Here is a 12,707-nt window from a genome sequence, read left to right on the forward strand (position 1 = left end):
GGCACCTGGGGGGCTCAGTCAGTTAAGCATCCAACTCTTGGTTTCAACTCAGGTCAGGATCATATGGGTTGGCAGATTGAGCCCTACCTCTCAGGCTCTGTACTCAGCGGGGCGTCTGCTTGAGGTACTCACCCTCTGCCCCTCCCCCCATTTGTGAGTGCATGTGTGCTCATGCCCCCCCCCCCTTCTCTCTCTTTCTCTCTGTAAGATAAATCTTAAAAAAAAAATTGGGCACCTCGGTGGCTCAGTGGTTGAGTTGTCTGCCTTTGGTTCAGGTCATGCTCCTGGGGTCCTGGGATTGAGTCCCACATCGAGCTTCCCACAAGGAGCCTGCTTTTCCCTCTGCCTATGTTTCTACCTCTCTCTGTGTCTCTTACGAATAAATAAATAAAAACTTTTAAAAAATTAAAATTAAATGCCAGGTCACTTCCTGTACTCTCTGCTGGATGAGGAAAGCCTAAGAGCATCCCTTTAATCCTGTCCTTTACAAAAAAAAAAAAAAAATCCTGTCCTTTACTCTTCAGACTCCATTTACCACCACACTCTGGCAATGAAAGAAGGATTCACATACCTCTGTCTTAGGGTCAACAGAATAAGACTTTTGAATAAGACTTTTTCAGGGACAGGGAAGCAACCTCTGAGCTCTATAACTAGATTAAGATATTTCTGTATTGATGTTGCCTGCCATAAGCTTTGACCCTGTCCTTTATGATTTATCAGAGACTGTCATCTTGGGAGAAGAGATGTTGAGCAAATATTTCAAATAGGTGCTTAGACCAAAAGCATTCAAGAACTTGTAGTTTGGGGCAGCCTGGGTGGCTTAGCCGTTTAGCGCCACCTTCGGCCCAGGGCGTGATCCTGAAGACTCGGGATCAAGTCCCACGTCGGGCTCCCTGCATGGAGCCTGCTTCTCCCTCTGCCTGTGTCTCTGCCTCTCTCTCTCTCTCTCTCTCTCTCTCTCTCTCTCTCTCTCTCTCTCCCCCTCTCCCCCTCTCCCCCTCTCCCCCTCTCCCTCCATCCCTCTCTCTCCCCCTCTCTCCCCCTCTCTCCCCCCTGTCTCTTATGAATAAATAAATACAATCTTTAAAAAAAATGGGGGGACCAGTCTCATTATTATTTATGTATTACTATTTAATATAGAGAAAGACACTCAAATGAGTTCTAGTAATCTTCCAAAGATTTTTTTTTTTTTCCCCTGGAGAATAGACACAGGCAGAGGGAGAAGCAGGCTCCATGCAGGGAGCCCGATGTGGGACTCGATCCCAGGACCCCAGGATCAGGCCCTGGGCCAAATGCAGGCACTAAACTGCTGAGCCACCCAGGGATCCCCTGGTCCCCAAATTTTAAGTGATTGTATATCTTTGGGTGGTAAAATACAAGTAATTTTTTTTTTAAGGTTTATTTAGAGAGAGCATGAGCAGAAGTGGCAGAGGGAGAGGAAGAGAATTTCAAGTAGACTATGTGCTGAGCATGGAAACCATTAGGGGGTTTGGTCTCACAACCCTGAGATCACCACCTGAGCCAAAACCAAGAGTCTGAGGCTTAACCAACTGCACTACCCAGGTGCCCCCAAATGATTTTTTTTTAATTTTTATTTATTTATGATAGTCACACAGAGAGAGAGAGAGAGAGGCAGAGACATAGGCAGAGGGAGAAGCAGGCTCCATGCACCGGGAGCCCGACATGGGATTCGATCCCGGGTCTCCAGGATCACGCCCCGGGCCAAAGGCAGGCGCTAAACCACTGTGCCACCCAGGGATCCCCAAATGATTTTTTTTTAACTTTAAAAGTATTTTCCTATGTCTTCAAAGCTTCATATAAAGAGCATATATTGTTTTTAAAATTAGATTTTAAATTTAAATAAAGGTTTATCAAAAATAAGATACTTTTTTAGAACGTAAATATACAAACGGCTTAAAACAGCTTCTCGGTACTAAAAGCCATATTTGGGCAGCCCTGGTGGCGCAGCAGTTTAGCGCCGCCTGCAGCCCAAGGTGTGATCCTGGAGACCGGGGATCGAGTCCCACATCGGGCTTCCTGCATGGAGCCTGCTTCTTCCTCTGCCTGTGTCTCTGCATCTCTCTCTCTCTCTTTCTGTGTCTCTCATGAATAAATAAATAAAATCTTTAAAAAAATAAAAGCCATATTCATAAGAATATGTATTTTTATTTTTTTAATATTTATTTATTTTTATTTTAGAGTACAAGCCAGGGAAGGGGTAGAGGGAGAGAGAGAGAGAATCTCTAGTAGACTCCTCACTGAGCAAGGAGCCGATTGGAGCCCACTGTAGGGCTCAATCTCACAACCCTGAGATGATGACATGAGACCAAATCAAGTCAGTCCCTTAACTGACTGAGCCATCCATGTGTCCCAAGAATTTAGTATTTTTTAAAGTAAAGTCACATACATTATTATAATTCCCCCCAAATCCTGTCACATATAAATGAAGCTGGTTGTTTACCAGGGGCATGACAGACTCTATTGAGTCCGGGTCATGGAAGATGAGGTCACTTTATTGTCTCATTTCTTTTGAGATTGTTGGAAGGAAAAAAATGAGAATCCATTCCCACACTCAGATTTAACCAGGAAAACCCTTTTTAAGTCAAAACATTTTATTTTCTTCTACTTTTACTGTTATCTTTCCTCCTTTTACCCCGAGGGATAAACATCATAGACTACACATGAGTGATAGTTGCTAAGCTCAGGCAGTGGCAGATTGAAGCAGATAGAAGGATAAAGTGCTTCCTGACACCTCCTGAATTCAAATCACTTGTGGGACTTGATTTGATATTTGTCTTTTTTGCTCTCGTGAACACAGTTTTTCTTCTTCTAGGGAGTTCAGAATTGGCTCTGTTGCACATGATAAACATAAATCTGTAGACAGAAATAGACCTAGCCACTCTTAACACACATGTGACACTGGTAGCTCGACCTTTACCCTCTTGGCCTCTTCACATTCCCATTGGTAGAAGTACAAAGGGCCAAGAAGACACCTGTTTGGAAGAGGTTTAATAACCAGCCAATAAATATTGACTCCTTATTATGTTTGTAGTTGTGCTGTTTCTTATAACCAAAGCTGTGCAAAAGGTGTTTTATACATTATTGCCTGTGGAAATATGTGTATTGTCAGCACAGGAAGTTGATACATTTTAGCTCAGTTGACTAAGAAATTGAACCTTTTGGCCTCTTTTGGGTTTTTTCAAACTAACCTAAAAATTACCTTCCCTGAGTGATTAAAGTTTGATATGTTGAAAAGTAGGCTTTAGAGGAAAAGCATTGGGATTCCTAAATAATGATCTAGGTGTTGAAATGTTTAGTTTGAGAGGTAAATTCACTTATAAAAAAAAAAGTTACGGGGTCCCTGGGTGGCGCAGCGGTTTAGCGCCTGCCTTTGGCCCAGGGCGCGATCCTGGCGACCCGGGATCGAGTCCCACGTCGGGCTCCCAGTGCATGGAGCCTGCTTCTCCCTCTGCCTCTCTCTCTCTCTCTCTCTCTCTCTCTCTCTCTTATATTCTATGTGACTATCATAAATAAATAAAAATTTAAAAAAATCATGACCTCAAAAGTCCTTTAAAAAAAAAAAGTTACTGTTCACTCATTTAATAGATCATTCTAGAACATGTGACCTTTTTCTTTTTTTTTTTTCCCACTTTTCCCTTCTTCCTGACTCTTAAGTACAAAAATAAGTGGCAATTAAAATAACCAAGGTTTCGGGCAGCCCGGGTAGCTCAGCGGTTTAGCGCCGCCTTTGGCCCAGGGCGTGATCCTGGAGACCTGGGATCAGGTCCCGCATCAGGCTCCCTGCATGGAGCCTGCTTCTCTCTCTGCCTGTGTCTGCGCACCTCTCTCTCTCTCTCTCTCTCTCTCTCTCTCTCTCTCTCTCTCTCTCTCTCTCGAATAAATATATAAAATCTTTAAAAAAAAAAAAACAACACATAGGAAAAATAACTAAGGGTGCCTGGGTGGCTTAGTCGGTTAAGGGGTTAAGTGTCTGCCTTGGGCTCAGGTCAGGATCACCAGGGTCCTGGAATGGAGCTCAGCAGGGAGTCTGCTTATCTCCCTTCTCTCTGTCCCTTCTGCTCACACATGCACACGCTGTGCATTCTCTCTTTCTTTCTCTCAAATAAATAAATCTTTTTAAAAAATAAAGTAAATTAAAATGTGAAAAGGACTTTAATCCTTTGATTTTTCGATATTTTATTCTGGCAGACTCTTAAGGGCTCTTAAGAATAGCTCATAAGGAACATTTCTAAGATAAAAACCCTGCCAGAGCTATTCCTCTACCACCCTCAAAACCCTCCAAAACAAATTTGCTTCTGATCTTAACTATTGAGGTAGGAAACTAACTTATGATCACATTATACAAGAAGCAAAGACTTTGTATTTTTGTTAAATAGTAGATGTAGAAAGTTTCTGTTAATACCAGATCTATAATTCAATGTGATGCTAAAAAAATGAAGGTGATTTTTTTGTAGTACATAAAATAAAGCTCCCAAGTAAGGTATGTAATAAAGCTCCCAAGTAATGTATGTAATGTATTTTTCACCTAAAATCATCCTCCTAAAATTGATGAGTTAAAATATCAAAGGAGGTGTGGTTCAAATAACCAAATAGAATTTAACAGCCTTTTTTCCCCCCAAAGATTTGTTTATTTATTTGAGGAGGAGGAGGAGGGGCAGAAGAAGAGGGGGAGAGAGTCTTAAGCAGACTCCGTGTTGAGTGTGGAGCACAACACTGGGCTTGATCTCACGACCCTGAGATTGTGACCAGAACTGAAACCAAGAGTCAGATACTGCCCCATGCAGATACTGCCCATGCAGGTACCCCATTATAACCAAAATAGTTTTTGTGAATTTTTAAAACAATCATATATAGTCTTTCATTTTTATAATTAAAGTGCTTGATAAAGACAATGTTACTGGCCTTGAGGTGACTATGTATTGCCTGCCTGTTATTTGTTAACCCAAATTGCAAGCTCCTTATGTTTAGACATAGTATCTCCTGTTCATGATCCAATTTAAACATTATATTGTAGTGTTAAATATGCAGTTTAAAAAAAGAAAGAGGGCAGCCCGGGTGGCTTAGCGGTTTGGCGCCACCTTAGGCTCAGGGTATGACCCTGGAGACCCAGGATTGAGTCCCACTTTGGGCTCCCTGCATGGAGCCTGCTTCTCCCTCTGCCTGTGTCTGTGCCTCTCTCTCTCTCTCTCTCTCTCTTTCTCTCTCTCTCTCTCTCTCTCTCTCTGTGTCCTTCATGAATAAATAAATAAAATCTTGAAGAAAAAAAAAGAGAGATACACGTGTATATCTAATTAATAATCTTGTTTACACTCTGTTTCCATGCAGTTGGTACCAGTGCTACCATCCATGCCAGGAATTGACCTTCATCCTTCTCCCCCTATGCTTTCTACAGTTTTCTCCTGCTACCAAGCTTTATTCCCTGCCTTCCTGGGACCCACCCCAAAACTAAACTGTCTTCTGTGTGATGAAACCCAGATATACCAACCCCTAGCAATTACTGCCCTAGGAAACATTAGAAGCTGTGTTCTGTACCAACTGAGTTAATTAATTAGCTCAGTTGATTTGCCATAAGGTTCATATGTTTTTCCATTGTGATGAAAAGTACATTATTTAAATTTTATGTTGATTATATACATTATCTATTTACTATCTCTAAGAAATTACAAACTGAAAGTTAGGAAGTTTTAACCAAGGTTTCAAAAATCCATATCTTTCTTCATATAAAGTATTTTTGTTTTGGTTTGAAAGCAGTAAAGACTCATAATCATTTTGATGAATATCCGGGACTCAACTCTTGACTTTTCCAGCTTTTCCCAATAAAGTCCGTTTCAGTTTTCTTTTTTCTTTTCTCCTTGTAGTGGACATTTGGGAGCAATAAAAATAAGAAGAAAGGAAAGGCCAGAAAAATAGAGAAGAAAGGAACCACGAAGAAACAAGCCAATAAAACTGCCTCCTCAGGCAGTTCGGATAAAGACAGTTCTGCTGAGAGCTCAGCCCCTGAGGAAGGTGAGCCCAGTGGCCCAGACCTGGGGTGAACTCCCATTCTTGTCAGGTTGAAGCTACAGAGTCAGAGATGGTGGTGAGGTGGGCATGGGCCTGAATTACAGCATGGCCTCCATCTTTATTGCATTGGTCCATAACCTTTTCAGTGGTCATGGGTCCTTTGAGAATCTAAATGAAGCAAGAAAAATATATAATTCCAAAGGGCTAGTGAGGCCCCTGGAGCCCATCCATGAAGAGTCCCTGCATTAGAGCCTCAACTCACTTTACCCTTTCTCTTGGTTGCTTATGCATGGTCTGGCTGAGGAGGAAAATCCTCAAAACAGATACACAACTCAGTAAAAAATATATATATATATATTCTTACTTTGAAATCAGCTCCAGAATTTTTGCTAACACTAGGATAAAATTGAACTTGTTCCAGGACTAGAATGATAAACTTAACATTTCTTTTAAGAAATAACATTTATGTACAAACTGGCCTTTATAGAATTGGCCAAACCTGGTTTTAAGCACATGTCTGTGAATGTTAGCTCAAACTGAATCAAGCAGAGTTTTTACTAAATTGCTAGTTTAACTTAATACTCATTTGTAATGTATACTGCCTTTTCTATTACCCTTTATCCTGTAAGGATCCAGTTTCCTTGAGAATTCACCATTCGTTGTAATGACTCATTAAAACATTGAATTTTTTAAATGTCAACTAATAAGTATACAAGAAATGATTGAAAATCACCATTTTTTAACCATTATGGTAATAATTAATTTACTTAACAATTATGAGTCTTAGGAGTGCCTCGATGGCTCATGTGGTTGAGCATCTGATTCTTGATCTCAGCTCAGATCTTGATCTCAGGGTTGTGAGTTCAGGCCCTGCATTGGGCATAGAGCTTAGTTTAATAAGGTGGGGGGAGGGGCATAGGGGTAATGATTATCAACCCTGTAGGGTCATCTCTATGGCCTCAGTCTTCTGTAGCATAGCCTAATCTTATGTTTGGGCCTTGTTGTAGGTGAAGTATCAGATTCTGACAGCAACAGCTCCTCCTCCAGTTCAGATTCAGATTCTTCCTCAGAAGATGAAGAATTCCATGATGGCTATGGAGAAGACCTCATGGGTGATGAGGAAGACAGGGCCCGTCTGGAGCAGATGACAGAGAAAGAAAGAGAGCAAGAACTGTTCAACCGCATAGAAAAGAGGGAGGTGTTGAAAAAAAGGTAAGGTTGTAATTCCTTAATAAAATTCACATTTGGAGCCCTGTCTTCCCAGAATTCAAAACCTAGAACTTCTAATAGTTTCTGAGGTATCTGACTATTCTTCCAGCATGGTGGTTTGTTTTTTTTTTTTTTTAACTCAAATGTTAAATTGCCTTTTAAAAAAAGGAGTGAGGGGCATCCCTCGGTGGCTCAGTGGTCTAGCGCTGCCTTCAGCCCAGGGCATGATCCTGGAGACTGGGGATCGAGTCCCACATCGGGCCCCCTGCATGGAGCCTGCTTCTCCCTCTGCCTGTGTCTCTGCCTCACTGTCTCTCTCTCCGTCTCTCTGTCTCTCATGAATAAATAATAAAATAAAATCTTAAAAAAAAACCATTTTATTTATTTATTTGAGAGACAGAGTGAGAGAGAGAGAGAGCACATAAGCAGGAGCAGAGGGAGAGGGAGAAGCAGACTCTTCTGCTGAGCAGGGAGCCCAACATAAGGCTCAATCCCAGGATCCAGGGATCATGACCCAAACCAAAGGCAGATGCTCAACCAACTGAGCCACCCAGGTGCCCCTTAAATTGTCTTTTTTTTTTTTTTTTAAGATTTTATTTATTCATGAGAATACACACACACACAGAGGCAGAGACACAGGCAGAGGGAGAAGCAGGCTCCATGCAGGGAGCCCGACATGGGACTCCATCCCGGGTCTCCAGGATTACGCCCTGGACCAAAGGCGGCGCTAAACCACTGAGCCACCTGGGCTGCCCTTAAATTGTCTTTTTTTTTTTTTTTTTTTAAGATTTATTTATTTACTCATGAGAGACATACTCAGAGAGAGAGAGAGACAAAGACACAGGCAGAGGGAGAAGCAGGCTCCTAACAGAGAGCCCGATGCGGGATTCAATCCCAAATCTCAGGATCATGACCTGAGCTGAAGGCAGGCGCCCAGCGGCTGCGCCACCCAGGCATCCCCTTAAATTGTCTTTTGATAGTCAAAATCTACTTCAGTATTTCCTGAATTACTTTTGCCATATTTAAATGGCCAAAATTTTTCCTTATAACAGAATTTCAGAGTAAAAATAAATATATTTTCTGTTTCTAGAAATAAGAGTCCTCAGAACTAGGAGCCTTTTCTACCTACCTAATAACATGAAAGAAAAATAGAATTTTCTCTGACTGCAGTTAGTTGCATTTCATCTGGGGCACCTGTTTGTTCCTTTTGGAGACCGTATTAAGTATGTAGTAAGTTACTCTGGACAAGAATATTTAGCTTTCAGTCAGCAGCAACTAGTAAACATTTGTTTTGATTATAAATACTTTTAAGGTTACCTGTGTTGGAACAAACAGGACTGAAGAAACTGTGCTGGTGTTGCTCGGTGGTTAGAGATGGCTTAAAATTTGTATTTCTGGACTGTGGTGAGCTAATGAGATTCTTGTATAAGGCCAGTAGGGCCCTATGGTAAAATCCCAGAGTAGCTAGAGAATAATGGGTGGCTCATATCAGACTTGGGTTTTATTGTTTTCACCTCATACTAATGAGACAGTTGGCTGAGTCAGTGCCTTTTTTCAGTGACTAGAGAAATGTTTACAGGGATGATAACTTAAAACAGAAGTTCAGAGCCATTCACAGAAAATTGATACTTTTTTGTAGTTCATTTGTTTAGCTGTAAGGCAGCACATTATAGTAACTCAGAAACTTTTTCCTATTCACTTAATAAAAGTCTTTATAGGAGCTCCTTGGTGGCTCAGTCAGTTAAGCATGGACTCTTGAGCTCAGTTTGGGTCTTGATCTCAGAGTGTTGAGTTCAAGCCCTGTATTGGGCTCCATCCTGGGTGTGGAGCCAATCAATCAATAAATAAAAAATCTTTATATGGATCTCATTTAATAATTTTATTGAGATACGTTTTGTATACAATAATCCACCTGTTTAAAGTGTACAATTCAGTGGCCATTATATATTCACAAAGCTGTTTCTCACAATTTCAAAACATTTTTATCACCCTGGAAAGAAATCCTGTATCACTACTAGTCATTTCTCTCTCCTCTCAAGCCTCCCAGCCCTAGGCAACCACTAATCTAGTTTCTGTCCCTACAGATTTGCCTATTTCTGGACATCTTGTGTAAATGGAATCATACAACATGTAGTCTTTTGTGATTGGCTTCTTTCACTTGGCATATTTTTTGAAGTTCATCCACATAGCATATCAGTACTTCGTTCCTTTTTATGGCTCAGTAATATTTCTTTGCTTGTATATACCACATTTTGTTTATCCATTCATCTGTTGATTGACATTTGGGTTGTTTCCACCTTTTGCTACTGTGTATATTGCTACTATGAACATTCATATACAAATATGTGTTTGAGTATCTATTTTCAGTTCCTTTGGATATAGATCTAAGAGTGGAATTGCTGGGTCATTTGATAATTTTATGTTTAATTTTTGAGAAACCATCAAACTGTCATTCACAGCAGCTGCATGATTTGCTTATCTACCAGCAGTATAGATATCTCCACATCCTTGCCAACACCTCTTATTTTCCCCTCATTTTGATAATATCTACCCTGGTTATGTAAAGTAGTATTTCATTGTGGTCTTTATTTTTATTTTCCTATTGCTAATGATGATAAGCATCTTATGATATCTTTGTTGGCCATTTATCTATCTTTGAAGAAACGTCTGTTCAAGTCCTTAACCCATTTCTTAACTGGTTTTTTTTGCTGTTGTGTGGTAAGAGTTCTTTGTATAGTCTCCTTTTTTTTTTTTTTTTTTGAAGATTTTATTTATTTATTCATGAGAAAGAGAGAGAGCCAGAGACACAGGCAGAGGGAGAAGCAGGCTCCATGCAGGGAGCCCAATATGGGACTCCATCCTGGGACTCCAGGATCACGCCCTGGGCTGCAGGCAGCACTAAACTGCTGAGCCACCCAGGCTGTCCTATAGTCTGCTTATCAGACCCTTATATAAATGACTTACAAATATTTTCTCCAGTTCTGTGGGTTGTATTTTTTTCACTCTCTTGCTAGTATTGTTTGGTACACAAAAACATTTAATTTTGATGAAGTACAATTTATTTTTTTCCTTTCTTGTTGAAACTTTTAATGTCATATCTAAGAATATTGCTAGATTCAAAGTCATGAAGATTTACCCCTATGTTTTCTTGTGAGAGTCTTATAGTTTTAGATCACTGGTCTATTTTGAGATCATTCCCATTTATCTCTATGTCTGTCTTACACAGTTTTATTAACAGTAGTTTTGTAGTCAGTTCTTGGAAAGTGCAAGTCCTCCAATTTTTTTTTCAAGATTGTTTTGGCTATATGGGGCCTGTTACATTTCCATATGAATTGTAGTATCAGCTTTCCCTGCAAAAGCAAAAGAAGCAGTTGGGATTTTTATAGAAATTGTGTTGAATCTGTGGATCAAATTTGGGAGCGTTGCCACCTTAACAATATTAAGTCTTTCAATCTATGAACTATCTTTCTACTTATTTAGATACTCTTTAATATCTTTAAATACTGTTTTACAGTTTTGGGTGTAAAAGGCTAGCACCTGTAAATTTATTCCTAAATATTTTATTCTTTTCGTACTATTACAAATTGATGTTTTCTTTGTTTCATTTTCAGATTGTTCATTGTAAGTATATAGAAATACAATTAATTGTTGTATATTGATCCTGTCCCCTCCAACCCTGGTGAGCTCATTTATTAGTTTTAATAGCTTTTAGTAGATTCTTTCAGATTTTCTATATGTAGGGCAGTCCGGGTGGCTAAGTGGTTTAGCACCACCTTCTGCCCAGGGTGTGATCCTGGAGACTCTGGATCGAGTCCCACGTCAGGCTCCCTACATGGAGCCTGCTTCTCCCTCTGCCTGTGTCTCTGCCTCCCTCTCTCTCTCTCTTTGTGTCTCATGAATAAATAAATAAAATCTTTAAAAATACATATTTTCTATATATAAGATCATGTGAGCTACAAAAAAAGATAAATTTTACTGGTTCCTTTCTATTTTTTAAAGGCATTCAGTGTTTCATCAAGTATTATGTTAGCTATGGTTTAATTTGTTTTGTTTTTTAAAGATTTGTTTATTTATTTATTCATGATAGAGAGAGGCAGAAACACAGGCAGAGGAAGAAGCAGGCTCCATGCCGGTAGCTTGACGTGGGACTCGATCCGGGGTCTCCAGGATCGCGCCCTGGGCCAAAGGCAGGCACTAAACCGCTGAGCCACCCAGGGATCCCCCAGCTATGGTTTTTTCATAGATAACCTTTTATCTATTGAGGAAGTTCTTTTCTATTCTTAGTTTTTTGAGAGTTTTAATTTTTTTTATTTTTTAAATTTATTCATTTATAAAAGACAGAGAGAGAGACAGGCAGACACAGGTAGAGGGAGAAGCAGGCTCCATGCAGGGAGCCCAATGTGGGACTCGATCTCAGGTCTCCAGGATCACGCCCTGAGCCAAAGGCAGGCACCAAACCACTGATCCACCCCGGGATCCCCCAGTTTTTTGAGTTTTTATCAAGATAGGTGTTGGATTTTGTCAAATGCTTGTTCTGGGTCTGTTGAGATAGTCATGATATTTTTGTACTTTATTAATAAAAGGTATATTACAGTGATTGACTTTCTTAGGTTGAGCCAACCTTGCATATCTGAGATAAATTCTATACTTGGTCATAGTATATCATACTTTTTATAAGTTGCTGGATTTAATTTGCTGCTATTTTGCTGAGTTTTATGTCAGTATTCATGAGATATCGACCTATACTTTTCTTGTAATGTTATTGTCTGGTTTGGTATCAGGATAAAAATAGCCTCATAGAATGATTTGAGAAGTGTTTCTTCTCTTTTTTGAAAGAATTTGGGAAGAATTGATGTTCTTTTTTGAATGTTTAGGAGAATTCTCCAGGGAAGCCATGTGGGCATAAGCTTTTCTTTGGGGAAGTTTTAAAGTTACTATTTCAATGTCTTATTCAGGTCTATCTAGATTTTTCTCTTTTTTCTTGAGTCAGCTTTGGTGGTTTGTGGCTTTTTTTTTTTTTTAAGATTTTATTTATTCATGAGAGACACAGAGGGCGAGAGGCACAGACACAGGCAGAGGGAGAAGCAGGCTCCATGAAGGGAGCCCAACATGGGACTTGATACCGGGACTCCAGGGTCACACCCTGGTCTGAAGGCGGCACTAAACCACTGAGCCACCCGGGCTGCCCGGTTTGTGGCTTTCTAGAGATTTTTCCCATTCTGTCCAAATTACCTAGTTTGTTGCCATATAGTTGTTCATAGTGTTCCCTTATGATATATTTTTTTTATTTCTATAAGGTTGATAGTGATGTCTCTTTCATACCTGATTTTAGTAATTTGAGTGTTCTATCTTTTTTTTCTTGGCCAATTTAGACAGAGGTTTGTCAATTTTGTTGATCTTTCTGAAGAAGCAACTTCTGGTTCCATTGATGATTGTTTTCCTATTCCATGTTTTCATTAATTCCTGCTCTAATT

General features: G+C 40.0%; 1 protein-coding gene across 1 annotated transcript in view; it reads left to right on the forward strand.

Annotated features, from left to right (window-relative positions):
• RTF1 (RTF1 homolog, Paf1/RNA polymerase II complex component) overlaps positions 1–12,707 on the forward strand; it is a 53,861-nt gene that overhangs the window by 22,855 nt on the left and 18,299 nt on the right. The window contains exons 3-4 of the mRNA XM_055316821.1: positions 5,880–6,027; positions 7,032–7,236. Of these exons, the coding sequence (XP_055172796.1) occupies positions 5,880–6,027; positions 7,032–7,236 (353 nt within the window). The remainder of the gene's footprint in view (positions 1–5,879; positions 6,028–7,031; positions 7,237–12,707) is intronic.

This window comes from Nyctereutes procyonoides, unplaced genomic scaffold (genome assembly GCF_905146905.1).
Source record: "Nyctereutes procyonoides isolate TBG_1078 unplaced genomic scaffold, NYPRO_anot_genome, whole genome shotgun sequence".
NCBI lineage: Eukaryota > Metazoa > Chordata > Mammalia > Carnivora > Canidae > Nyctereutes > Nyctereutes procyonoides.